At 39.2% G+C, this 14,246-nt stretch overlaps 1 protein-coding gene across 1 annotated transcript in view; it reads left to right on the top strand.

Moving 5' to 3' along the window:
• Positions 1 to 14,246, top strand: part of Fancd2 — an 88,743-nt gene that overhangs the window by 59,341 nt on the left and 15,156 nt on the right. The window contains exons 9-19 of the mRNA XM_070101535.1: positions 562 to 727; positions 1,360 to 1,514; positions 2,625 to 2,880; positions 4,179 to 4,384; positions 6,017 to 6,278; positions 7,032 to 7,216; positions 7,751 to 7,889; positions 8,406 to 8,513; positions 9,062 to 9,185; positions 9,540 to 9,652; positions 13,566 to 13,725. Coding sequence (XP_069957636.1) covers positions 562 to 727; positions 1,360 to 1,514; positions 2,625 to 2,880; positions 4,179 to 4,384; positions 6,017 to 6,278; positions 7,032 to 7,216; positions 7,751 to 7,889; positions 8,406 to 8,513; positions 9,062 to 9,185; positions 9,540 to 9,652; positions 13,566 to 13,725 — 1,874 coding nt within the window. The remainder of the gene's footprint in view (positions 1 to 561; positions 728 to 1,359; positions 1,515 to 2,624; positions 2,881 to 4,178; positions 4,385 to 6,016; positions 6,279 to 7,031; positions 7,217 to 7,750; positions 7,890 to 8,405; positions 8,514 to 9,061; positions 9,186 to 9,539; positions 9,653 to 13,565; positions 13,726 to 14,246) is intronic.

Below are 14,246 nucleotides of genomic sequence, written 5' to 3'. Positions count from 1 at the left end.
TTACGTGTAATTCACACCACCTTGGTGGGAAACAATCAGTGTTACTGAATATGGCTACATTTAATGCACCTTATATTGTGGTAAATAGCCAGTGTGGTAAAGATATGAATTCACTTCTTTTGAATAATACTATAGTACAGTGGAACCTCGGTACTCGAACCTAATTCGTTCCAGAAGGCTATTTGAGTGCTGATCTGTTTGAGTAACAAATTAATTTTTCCCGACCAATTTTCTTTTTGGTTGGCTGTTATCACTAATCTTCTTAGGCTCCATGGTGACTTACACAAATAATATAAAAAAATGCCAAAAAATGAAAAGAAACATGAAATAGTTTACAGCGAAGTTCTGGCTAGTTGTGTTTGTTTGGTCGAGTGCCACGCAAACAATCAACTACCGAGCAATTTTTTTTACCGAACAAAGCATTTGATAAACCAAATTGTTTGAGTAGGGAGCTGTTTGAGTACCGAGGTTCCACTGTACAATACTTTGATTTGTTGTCTTTAGAAGTCTCAAAGTGATAATGTACATCAATAATTCTTCCCTTTCCTATATTTTTACAAGGTTAAGTTTCGTGCATCTAGATGGCTATCAGAGGCAAGAGATAGTTTTATCTCTCTTGAGGCACCTTGGAGACAACCCTGCAGTGAGATTAACTGCATTGTCTCTCTTGTCTTCCCTAGCTCGTGAGCATACTGCTGCCATGTCAAAGTTCACCATTTTTCTCAAGGTATTTTTTGTACTTCTTAACCATTTTATTACACACAGTTCCCACATTCTTGAAAACTGAAATATAGTTGAAAATCAGATGTATAATGGCTGTCAATATAAAAATTTCCTGGAATGTTATAGAAAATGGTGAAACTGTCCCACTGTGTTACTGTATATGTAGGAAAGGTCATGTATTATATTTTGTACCAAGAGCCCCAATTTTGTGTTCAAAATGTAAATTTTTTCCTTCATATGAAGTTTTACCATTTTTTTCTCCACCAATAGGCTTGTTCCTGGTTCTTCTTCCCCTCCCTCTTCTATGCTTTGTCTTCCTGTTTCCTGCATTTCTTCACCTTTTCTCCTCTGCCATACTCCTCTGCCCTTCATTTCCTTTACTCTCTTCTCTTCCTCCTTCCTCCAATCCTCCTTACCCTTCTACACCATTTTTCTTTCCCCTTCCTAGTCATTTTTCCTCCCTTCTCCCCTTCCTTCCCTTCCTGCACCCTTCTCTTATCCATCCTTTCACCCCTTCATCCCCTTTCCTTTCAGTTGATTTTCCGAATGTCTTATTCTCAATATGAATAGTTAATTAGATTTTAATTTCTGTATTTTGTTTTGCATAATTTTAAAAAATAAAATTTATTTTACCAGGGATCCTTAGACATGGTAGATGAATTGGGAATGGGGGAAGTGAAGAAGCTTCTTGATGTGGTAAGCCTTTTAGCATACTCTGAGTCCTCTCACGCTGCGCTTCAAGATGAGCTTGTCATCCTGGTGCGCAAACAGCTCTCTCACTCTGACTTGAAGTATGTTTGCATTTGCATTTTCGTTTAATGTTAAATTTTCTTTGACCAGCAAAATGAGCTTGTCATTCTGGTTTACAAAGATCTCTTGCATTCTGACTTGAAGTACATTGGAGCTTCTATTTTTCTTATTAAAAGAGGTGCGCAACTTAAAAAAAAATTCATGGTAAACACATCCACACTTTATAAACGGGGTACTTAGGGACCAATTAAGGTCTTATAACCAGTGAGCCACAATACATATTTGTAAAGCGTATCTATCATTTGTACTATTGTTTTCTTTGTAAACAATTTGTTGACAAGCTGAAACATCAGTAACACAAATTGTTCTTGCTAGGGATATTTGGTAGGAATACTTTTATTTTTCCACTTTTTAATATTCTCAGGACATACAAATAATGCTGTAAGAACATTACTGTTGTCTTAAAGCTTGAAATGTGTTTGTTCATAATACAGATTTTTATATTGAATTCACAGTGTAGCTCACATAGTTACTACTTTTGAGAAGTAAGTTCTTTTCTTTGAGATGCTGCAACAGTGAATGACCAGTCCTGTAGACTGTCTATGGGAATATAAAAGCATATGTAGACTACATTTACTCTAGCTACAAAAAATAGTTTTTGATGTTTTCCCTTTGAGAGGGTAAGCTGAAAACTACAAAACAGGAGGCATAAAAGGTAGTCTACTGCAAGGGATGAGAGATTTTTAAATGAAAAATGACAGCAGTGGTAAACGAAAAAATGACCTCAACATAACATGTGGCTTTAGGCTGACTTCAAGAGTAAAACTCAAAACCAGTCACAGGTATGTTACACAATACTAGAAGGATCCCAGAGGAATCACTACCTGCCCCGATAATGATTTTCATTTGAACACATGACTTGCCAGAGGAATTATTAAGTAAATTTGCTCCTGAGCCTCTTAGTGAAGGATGGTTGGAGATATGTAACTTGGAGGGCCATTTGAATTGTGATGTCTATGCATTTCTGGCAGTGCAGCTACTGAATGAGTGATAGTGAATGGACTTTCTTTCTTGGGTCACGCTCCTTGGCAGGAAAAGACCAGTGTGATAAAAAAAAAAAAAAAAAAATTTTTATAAAATCTTCCTTACAGGTACAAGCTCATTGGTGTGCTGAATGCTGCACTTGTTGTGAAAAACATGGTGGGACAGGATGATAGCCAGGATAGCTTGATCACATCAAGTGGCAAGGCATCGTCATCTGCACTCAATTCTTCTCTGCTGAAGGAGGCAGAAAACCTCCTCCATCTGGTGCTCTCCTCCACAGCTAAGTCACCAACTGCTTCTGCATTATTTATGGATGAAATGGCATCTATCATCCTTAAGGAAGGAATGAACTCCAAGCTAGAGGTACTAATTTTTATAGTTTATTTTGTATATGCAATGGTACCTCGAGTTTCGAACAGCTCCCAACTTGAACAATTATGTGAGTGTATTTTTGTGAGTGCTTTTGTAAGTGTATTTTTGGGGGTCTGAAATGGGCTAATCTAATTTACATTATTCCTTATGGGAACAAATTCGTTCTGTATTGGCACTCGAACAGCCTTCTGGAACGAATTAAGTTCGTAACTCGAGGTACCACTATATGTGTATATTGGGCAGGTAGAGAGCATGAAGAGGGATACAGTGATGAAGAAGTTGTATAAATCTGGGGTTAGAAGTTGGCCCCAGGAATGGCTGGAGGGAGGAGGGTAAACTAGGCTTTGAGTTGTAGGGGCTTGATCATCCAGCAGGCTCGTGTGAGCATGTTAGATAGGAGTGAGTAGAAACGAGTGGTTTTTAATAACGGACGTGCTGTTGGAATATGAGCAAGGTAACCAGTTAGCTGGAATTGAGCTCTGAAAATGGAGGTACAGTGTTTGGACTCTGAGGGAGGATGGGGATGTTGCAGTTGGAGGTATATTCTGAATTGTGATATCACTACATTTGTGGCAAGTCAGCAATTGAAGGAATGATAGTAAATGTGGTTTCTTCTTTGGGTTTCCTGTTTTCTTGGTCACCCCTGCTTGGCAGGAGATAGTAGCAGAAACAAAAGGTAAATTGTGTACAGTGTATTGAAGCTTACTACCTGTTTAAATAACAAAAAGGCACAATACCGTGATTGGAACGATACACAAATAACTACACAAATACTACCTGTTTGATTACTTGTTTATGGTTTATGATTACTTATTAATGGTCTATGATTGTAAAGGGTCAAAAATCTTTAAAAGATTTGCTGATTGCAAAATAAAAGAATTAGCAGTGTCTGAGGACATTTATCAGGTACTTACATAGTATGTGTAATATGACATATACGGTATAAGCATTAACTGCATTAAGTGTTTCCCACCCTACCTTTGTTGGAAAAACTTAATGCAATAAAAAAATGCTTGTCTGTTAGTTGAAGCAGTGTGTTTATTCTCTATGATTTACACTTTTTTCCATGTGATGTCATCATGCTTTTGGCAAGATAGTGATTGAGTGAGTGATGATGAAAGTGTTTCTTCTTTTTTTTTGTGTCTCCCTGCCTCGGTGGAAGACAACCTGTGTATTAAAACAACAGCCTGGGTGACCAGGCAAGCACCAGACGAGCCTGGCCCATGTCCGAGCTCCAAGAGTAGTGAGACTCAAAACTCATCAGAGGTATTGTCTATCTTTCTCCTCAGGAATGGGTGTGCGAGAAGATGACTGATGACTTTCAAGTAACCTTTGTATTAGACTATGCAGCAGATTCCCAGCCCCCAGAGAACCTCTTTCCTATGGAAGTTTGCTGGAATTTAGATGATGATGTAGAGGACAGAGGCATCATTCTAAACCTAGCCCCAATGGTTATAGAAGCAGAATCCACGAGAAATGACCCAGTGGCTAAAGAGTAGGTATTGTACTAGAGTTGAACACCCAGATTTATGAGGGTTACATTTCCTGAGAGCTCATGAATCTGGAATTCACAAATGATGTAAAATTATCTCTGTATAATGTAGTTTATATCAGATTTGGGCTTATTTTGTATTTCCATACACAGTAAGAATTACAGAGGTTTTTAATATGATTTATCAACAATAAAAGTCATCCTAGGAATTAGAAAATTTAGTTGTTCACATGTCATATACATTCTAGGTAGTAGGTTGGTAGACAGCAACCGCCCAGGGAGGTACTACCGTCCTGCCAAGTGAGTGTAAAACGGAAACCTGTAATTGTTTTACATGATGGTAGGATTGCTGGTGTCTTTTTTCTGTCTCATAAACATGCAAGATTTCAGGTACATCTTGCTACTTCTACTTACATTTAGGTTACAGTACACATACATGTACAAGCATATACGTATATACATACATAGCCCTCTGGGTTTTCTTCTGTTTTCTTTCTAGTTCTTGTTTATTTCCTTTTATCTCCATGGGGAAGCGGAACAGAATTCTTCCTCCATAAGCCATGTGTGTCATAAGAGGCGATTAAAATGCCGGGAGCAAGGGGCTAGTAACCCCTTCTCCTGTATATATTACTAAATTTGAAAGGAGAAACTTTAGTTTTTCCTTTTGGGCAACCCCGCCTCAGTGGAATACGGCTGGTACGTTGAAAGAAGAATGTCATATACATGATCCAAGGATCATTTTTGTAGATGCTGCTAGTAGAATGACTCAATGAAGCTGTACTGAGACTGCAATATTGTCAAAATAAAAATTTGTTGCACACCCGTTTTCTTTCTTCTTGGCTTTTGTCGTGTTTTCTGGCTTTCCTCCTATCTGATGTAGGGTAGCAGTTATCAAGCTCATTCCTCTTAATCATCATTCTCATAGAAAAATCCAAGAAAATCTAAACAAATGTAGTAATAGTGCATGTGACATCTCACAGAATGGACAGGATTCAAACTCATGGCAAGCCAGTCTTAAAATTAGCAAGCCAGTGCTTTAACCACTGTACCATAATTCGTCAGCAAACGCTGATGGAATATTGCAAATTTAAGAATATTCACTCTTGAAATGATTACATGCATACCTACCATCCAACTTACTACTGAGTTCGGTTCTGAGAAACCGGTCGTAAGTCGAAACGGACGTAAGTCGAACTTTACTACTGAATATCAACATAACATTTTTGTAATGACTTTATTTTATTGTTTTATTTTGGTATTTCATGTTTTACTTTACTTTTTATGCTGTTAGTACTGTATTTTATACTGTAAGGTTTAGGATAAGCACTGTGTACAACACAAACACTTGTTTATTTCCCAGAAATTTGGCATAAAAAACACGGTAGTAAGTCGAGTCATCGTATGTTGAGCAGGTCGTAAGTCGGATGGTAGGTGTATATGTAATTTTTTTTTAGCACACTAGCCGTCTCCCACCAAGGCAGGATGACCCGAACAAGAAGAAACTAGTTTTTCCTCTTGCTCCTGGCATTTTAGTCACCTCTTACAACACATGGCTTCCAGAGGAAGGATTCTTCTCCACTTCCCCATGGAGATTGTGTGTAATAATTTTATTAAATTAGCATAATTATTTTACAGGAGCAAGCTGGTGTCCCTGGCTCCACAGTTCCGTCTGTTACGCATGCTGGAAAGTCGCCTTCACAATGGAGATCTTTCCAATATTGATGCTCTGCTTGGGTGTCCAGTGTATGGGCCAGCTTCACTCGTCTTCGAGAAGTTTGAAACACACTCCCGAGCTGAGCAGCATGCAGCACTCTCATGTCTATTTTACACCATAAATTGGTTTCTTGAACTTATTAATGCCTTCGTTACACAAAAGGATAGTGAGCTTAAGCAAAAGGTTAGTAATCATTTATTTTAGCCCTTCACTATTAAAAAAACCATTAACAAAGAATGGTTTTCTCTTATTTTTGGATCAGATGTATTGATCTTTGGTTGAGAAAGTGGCTACTGTATTTAGGAAAGTTAAGCAATTACCAGTATAATATGGATGTATGTTTAATTTTGAATGATAAAAATACAGTACAGTATTACTGTATTGCACAACAGAAATTTAAATGGTATAATAATAATGAGGAATTTTATAAGGTGATGGAATTTGGTGCATGTAATATCTCTTGAGTGCCTTGATACTGTTGAAGGGCTCTTGATTCAAGGAATTGAGGCTACCCTTCCTTTGGATCAAACCTAATTATGTCCCATTCCCCAGGTGCCATATGATCTTTACTGGCTTAGTGCTTCCCCATAAAAATAATAGTACCGTATAGGGAACCCAGTTAGCTGGACTTTAGAGTCCTGGAGGTGGGAAGTACAATGTCTGCACTTTAAAGGAGGGGTTTAGGATATTGGCTGTTTGGAGTGACATCTAAACTTTCATATCTGGGCTCCTCTGCAAAGACAGTGATTTTGTGCGAGTGATGGTGAAAATGTTACTTTCTTTTTTGGGCCACCCTGCCTCGGTGGGAGACGGCCATCATGTTGAAAAAAAAATAGGGAAAGTTTCCATTGTAAATGATGTGTTGTAAAGGAAAGAGTATTTATTGTTACTAAAACTGGAGATAATGGATAATATGGCATTGTTGTATGTTTGCAGGTATTTTCACGTGTACAGCAAGTAATTCAGCTTCAGAATATGTTATCACAGCTCTTGCCTAAGTGTGGCAGCTACTCTCCACCTCTGGCAGTGTTTGATCTAGACACATCTACAACTTTACCTACATTCACAATACCTATTGCAAAGAAAGGAAAGAGGGGACGGAAGCCAGCACCTAAGAAAGGGTTAGTTACACAGATAACCTGCATGTAGGAGACTGAAACTTATGATGACTTTTCAGTCCAACTTGGCCCATTAAGTAGTCGCACAGGGGTCCATGTTAGACTGAAATGCCATCATAACTGTTGTGTTCTGAGCACCTCTGCAAAAACAGTGATAATGTGTGAGTGAGGTGAAAGTGTTGAATGATGATGAAAGTATTTTCTTTTTGGGGATTTTCTTTCTTTTTGGGTCACCCTGCCTCGGTGAGAGACGGCCGACTTGTTAAAAAAAAAAAAAAATGGTGAAACATTAGGATCAAACTTTGCAAATATTTGAGAGTAAACTTGATTATATTTTATTAAAACAAAAATCTTAATACAGTTGGCTCTCTTATAAAGCTCTTCTATAGAGTGGAACTGTTTGCAAATGTGATTGAGTGAATCAAAAACTAAATAGAACATGTCAAAGCCTTTAATGTATGTGCTATTCAATTTTTGATGCTCTTTCCCAGCCACACTATATAGAGCAGCTTTATAAGACTGTATCTTTATTTTAAGGAAGAAAAATAAAGGCAAGGAGAGCACAACAGAAGCAACACAAATGGGCACCCCAGCACCTTCACAGCCTGCCACACTACCCACCACTCAGCCTGCACTCCTGACACTACCTGGGGAAAAGGACTCTGAAACTCCAGAGGTCAGTAACGATTTTATTGAGGATTTATGTTGATGGAGTTCTTCTAAAACGAATATATATTTTTTCTTTTGAAGGGGGTTTCCCTCAAGAGATGCCTTGATGCTGGTGGAGGTCTCTTGAAAAAAGGAATTGGAGCTACCCTTCTTTTCCTTGGATTAAACTTGATTACTTACTGGCTCCCAGTCACTGTTTGACCCCCTGTGGTTTTGATTCTCCTCAAGAATGTAATAATTTGTAATAAGTTGAGATTTGTTCCTCTAAATTAGAGGCTTTGAATTATAGGATGAACAGTAGGTCACTTGTAGTGTGAATGAATTTATTTTGAAGTGAATTTATTGCTTGTGTGATGGATCATGATTGTTTTCATATCACAACAGTATGGTTATTGATACTGCACAAAATTTTATTTGTAGAAAGTAAAGCATGGGTTGAAAACTTCTCAGTATTCTTCTTCTTTCAACAAACCAGCCATATTATAGGTTTAATGTGATGTTTTCCTTCATTACTAAAATAAAGGTATCATCATCGGTAAACATGAATTGTCTTCGGCCATTCTTCAGAGAGCTTCACCTTGATGTGTTTTGTCTTCTGTTCAGAAAGTTGGCTCTGGACACTGAGTTGCAGGCAAGTGTGCTTTGTTCTGTATCTATAAGAATTATAATAGTAATGATCATAATAATTTTTTTCCCACAATGTACATAGTTTTTACAAAAAATTAGATGACATCTAATAGTACATATGGAGAACCCTTGTTATGCTGACCATCTCTCACCTGCATTTATGATAGCTCATTAAGCCATTACTCCCACAGTCCAGTTTCAGGTCTTAGGGTGATTTGTAGAGGAAATTTTAGGGAATCATTATTGGTTATGACTTACATTAACCCTTAAACTGTCCAAACAAATTTACGTTCACAAGCATAGTGCTCCAAAAGTAGATCTACGTTTTTTTACATATTTTCAAATATTACAAAAAAAAAAAAGTAGATCAAAGTTTTTTTTTACACATTTTCAAATGAAAAAAAAAGAAAAGATCTACTTTTTTACATACTTTCAAATGTTGAAAAAACGTAGATCTATGTTTGGACAGTTTAAGGGTTAAATCCCTAAAACCACATGTCTGCTTACCTTATGTAGTTACTTAAAAAAATGACATATTTCTCTTGTTTTCAGGTTAAAGCTCAGTTAACATTATCAGAAGCTGAATTTCTGCTGACTGATCTAAACTTCAAACTTATGCATGTGTTTGGATCCACGAACAAACGAGCATCAGTGCTTGGCAGTAATCCAGAAAAAAGTGAGCAATTCCTGTAACTCATTGTTTATCCACTTTGTGAAAATATACAAGAATACTGAATTCCTTTCACTATTAGATCTTGTAAAACAATTTCTTTCAACATACTGGCCATATCCCACCAAGGCAGGGTGACCTAAAAAGAAAAACGAAAGCTTTTCTTTTTAGAGGAGCATAATAATAATAATAATACAGTATTGACAGAATTTTAATTGTGATGTCTGCATACTTCTGGCAAGGCAGCTGTTGAATGAATAATGACAAATGTGTTGTATTTGAGCCACTCAGCCTTTGTGGAGACTGGCTGATGTAAATTTTTTTTTTTTTATATTACTAATAATGTGCATGTTGTTTAAGGTATCGGCTACTCCCACCTCGACCTCTTTACACCGGCTGAGGTTGCTCAACGAGCTCTTAGGTTTCTCAAGCCAGTCTGTGTTCACCTTGAAACAATTAGTGGTTTCTTTCAGGTTGGTACTGTATAATGGTCACTTTGTTGAATTTTATGACCATAGGCACTTCATATATAACACTTATCTATATAATATGTTCATATTTATAATGTAAGTTCTAAAGTTGTGAATTGTTCCAGTCTTGGTATTGTGAAATTTATTCTTTATACAAAAATTAAGAGATTAAATTTAATTAAGTGAACTATATACAGTAGACCAAGGTAGTAGGCTGGTAGACAACAACCACCCAGGGAGGTACTACCATCCTGGTAGTAGGCTGGTAGACAACAACCACCCAGGGAGGTACTACCGTCCTGGTAGTAGGATGGTTGATGGCAACCACCCAGGGAGGTACTACCGTCCTGGTAGTAGGATGGTAGACAACAACCGCCCAGGGAGGTACTACCGTCCTGGTAGTAGGCTGGTAGACAGCAACCACCCAGGGAGGTACTACCGTCCTGGTAGTAGGATGGTTGACGGCAACCGCCCAGGGAGGTACTACCGTCCTGGTAGTAGGCTGGTAGACAGCAACCGCCCAGGGAGGTACTACCGTCCTGGTAGTAGGATGGTAGACAGCAACCACCCAGGGAGGTACTACCGTCCTGGTAGTAGGATGGTAGACGGCAACCGCCCAGGGAGGTACTACTGTCCTGCCAAATGAGTGTAAAACGGAAGCTTGTAATTGTTTTACATGATGGTAGGAGTGCTGGTGTCTTTTTTCTGTCTCATAAACATGCAAGGTTTCAGGTATGTCTTGCTACTTCTACTTACACTTAGGTCACACTACATATACATGTACAAGCATATATACACACACCCCTCTGGTTTTTCTTCTGTTTTCTTTCTAGTTCTTATTCTTGTTTATTTCCTCTTATCTCCATGGGGAAGTGGAACAGAATTGTTCCTCCGTAAGCCATGCGTGTTGTAAGAGGCGACTAAAATGCCGGGAGCAAGGGACTAGTAACCTCTTCTCCAGTATATATTACTAAATGTAAAAGTAGAAACTTTCGTTTTTCCTTTTGGGCCACCCTGCCTCGGTGGGCCACCCTGCCTCGGTGGGATACAGCCAGTGCGTTGAAAGAAAGAAGATATATACACACCCCTCTGGGTTTTCTTCTATTTTCTTTCTAGTTCTTGTTTTTCTTTATTTCCTCTTATCTCCATGGGGAAGTGGAACAGAATTCTTCCTTCGTAAGCCATGAGTGTCATAAGAGACAACTAAAATGCCGGAAGCAAGAGGCTCTTACTCCCTTCTCCTGTATATATTACTAAAGTTTAAAAGAGAAACTTTCGTTTTTCTTTTTGGGCAACCCTGCTTTGGTGGGATACAGCCAGTTTGCTGAAAGAAAAGAAGAAGAATATACAGTAGACCATTGGTTAACACGATTTGTTAACACTTTTTTTTGCATTAACACATTTGCAGAATTGTGGCATATTTTTGGTGAACAGTGTATTAATGTAGCACATGCTGGGTTCTTTTCCCCTCTGTCTCTTCGTGAGCATATGGGCAAGTCTATTGTCTTACGAGGAAGGCCTACTTGATGTATGCAACCTCCATCACCTTGGTGCTCCTTTCATAGGTATCCAGTATCATACCTCAGCCATGAGCCTCTACCATACCTCTTGCCTCCACCCATTCCCTGCCGCACACCCAGCAACTTCCACCTACACAATTCTCCTACAGCCACACATCTTCACCCACACCATCCTGATCAGCAACCTCCACCTACACAACTCCCCTACAGCCACACACCTTCACCCACACCATCTTAATCAGCAACCTCCACTCACACAACTCCCCTACAGCCACACACCTTCACCCACACCATCTTAATCAGCAACCTCTACTCACACAACTCGCCCATACAGTTCCCACCACAGCAACATGCTTACACTTATACCATTCTCCCACAGCCACATCCCCAAGACCACACCTTGCCCAGCCCCACACCCTCACCCTCAATTTCCCCATGACCTCACACCCTCATCTTACTCCACCTTTTACCATAAGATGCCGTCCACACACCACCCTCATTACTGTTCATACCACCAACCACACGCACATAACCCCCATCACCACCACCCACACCAGTTCATTGACACATCACTCCCCAACAGCCTCAAGCCCCTGTGACCTCTACCCACACCACTATCCCACAACTTGAAGCCTACACACCCCCATTCCCACAGACCAGCACCCACACCTTTTCCATGCTTTCATGGCCCACACACCCTAACATGCCATACATAGATTTAGTTATGTTGCCACCAACTACATTCACCCACTGAGTCATCCATCATCACTCACACCTGGCCATCTACACTGCCATTCACTCTGTTACCATCACACTGCCCCATTGCTTTTAGCGCCCCATCCTCCCCACACTCTTCATCTGCCCAGAATCCTCCACCTCCCAACAACAGCCTCCAGCTCCTGCCCCCATCCCTCCACTACTCGGTCTCGATCTCCCACACCAGCAGACTCCCGGTTCCCACCCTCCTAGTCACCCACCTTCACACCAAACCCCTTCACCCCAACTGAAGTAACCCTTCTTGCATACACCCCAACCCATACACCTCAACCACTCTAACCCCTCCTTTATAACCCCCATACGGTTGCATTGAGTTTGACAATCGATAAAGCACCTCCATATGTTAGTAGAGATGTAGATGCGGGATCTTAGCTTGATGCACGTCACTACATCGACCTACAATTACATTTTTTTTTTTTTTTAAATTTTAAGACCTAGCAAGAAAATTTGGGTGGTTGTATTGGGACTTCTAAGCAGTCTAAGCCTGTTTTTTCCATATGCTTTTCAGCTTGTTTTACACAGGTATATTTACAGTTAAAATTTTTACATTGGTTTAGAAATTCAGGTAGGAGAGTGGCTATGAAAGAGGGGATACCATGAAGCAATATAGAAGAGCTGTGCTTAGATTGTTTGGAAAATTCTTTGAGCTACAGTATTTAGTGCTTCAGTAGGCAAAAGATGTATGAAGTTAAATTACATGGGTCTTTCTTTCTTTCAACACACCAGCCGTATCCCACCGAGGCGGGGTGGCCCAAAAGGAAAAACGGAAGTTTCTCCTTTTACTTTCTTTCTTTCAACACACTGGCCGTATCCCACCGAGGCGGGGTGGCCCAAAAGGAAAAACAAAAGTTTCTCCTTTTTCTTTCTTTCAACACATCAGCCGTATCCCACCGAGGTGGGGTGGCCCAAAAGGAAAAACGAAAGTTTCTCCTTTTACATTTAGTAATATATACAGGAGAAGGGGTTACTAGCCCCTTGCTCCCGGCATTTTAGTTGCCTCTTACAACACGCATGGCTTACGGAGGAAGAATTCTGTTCCACTTCCCCATGGAGGTAAGAGGAAATAAACAAGAATAAGAACTAGAAAGAAAATAGAAGAAAACCCAAAGGGGTGTGTATATATATATATGCTTGTACATGTATGTGTAATGTGACCTAAGTGTAAGTAGAAGTAGCAAGACGTACCTGAAATCTTGCATGTTCATGAGACAGAAAAAAGGACACCAGCAATCCTACCTTCATGTAAAACAATTACAGGCTTTCGTTTTACACTCACTTGGCAGGACAGTAGTACCTCCCTGGGTGGTTGCTGTCTACCAACCTACTACCTAGGAAATTACATGGGTATGATTATTATTATTATTAGTCATGGGGAAGTGCTAAACCTGTAGTCATACAGTGCCTGGGGAATTGGAAGTTAAGTTTGATTCAAGGAAAGGGAGAGTAGGCCTTGTATCTTGGATTAAGAGCCCATCATCAGAACCCCCCATTGAATACATGGTTAGAAATATATTATAGTTTTTATCTTCAAGGTCGTACTACATTTTAATAATGTATTCATTTACTTACAAGTTCCTGTGACATATAATGTGATTGATGCCTATATTTCTCATTTATAGAGTATGATTGCTGATAATGATGGAGTGATGGATGCCCCGGGAATGTTCACTGAAAAAATGCAGCCATTGATAAAAGTCAACACTCTGCTCTTCACAACAGTGTCGGTTTTTCTTTCTTGGCCAGGTCTCCATCAAGAAGAAAATGAAGCAACTTTAATAGGCGAGTTAATAATATATTTAGATTTTAATGAGGGAAATGTCTAATTATTTATGCTATTGTTTATTATGTTTGTCATTGAAAGTATGAATGGATATTGTCTTAAACTTTAGCTTACACATTTTTTATTAAATGTTAATTTTTTTTTTATGTTTTTCTCAACAAAACGGCTGTATCCCACCAAGGCAGGGTGGCTCAAAAAGAAAAACGAAAGTTTCTCCTTTTAAATTTGGTAATTTATACAGGAGAAGGGGTTACTAGCCCCTTGCTCCCAGCATTTTAGTCGCCTCTTACAACACGCATGGCTTACGGAGGAAGAATTCTGTTCCACTTCCCCATGGAGATGAGGAAATAAACAAGAACAAGAACTAGAAAGAAAATAGAAGAAAACCCAGAGGGGTGTGTATATATATGTGTTTGTACATGTATGTGTAGTATGACCTAAGTGTAAGTAGAAGTAGCAGGATGTACCTGTAATCTTGCATATTTATGAGACAGACAAAAGACACCAGCAATCCTACCAT

The sequence above is a fragment of the Cherax quadricarinatus genome, chromosome 78 (assembly GCF_038502225.1).
Source record: "Cherax quadricarinatus isolate ZL_2023a chromosome 78, ASM3850222v1, whole genome shotgun sequence".
Lineage (NCBI taxonomy): Eukaryota > Metazoa > Arthropoda > Malacostraca > Decapoda > Parastacidae > Cherax > Cherax quadricarinatus.
This window is presented reverse-complemented; position numbering and strand designations above follow the sequence as displayed.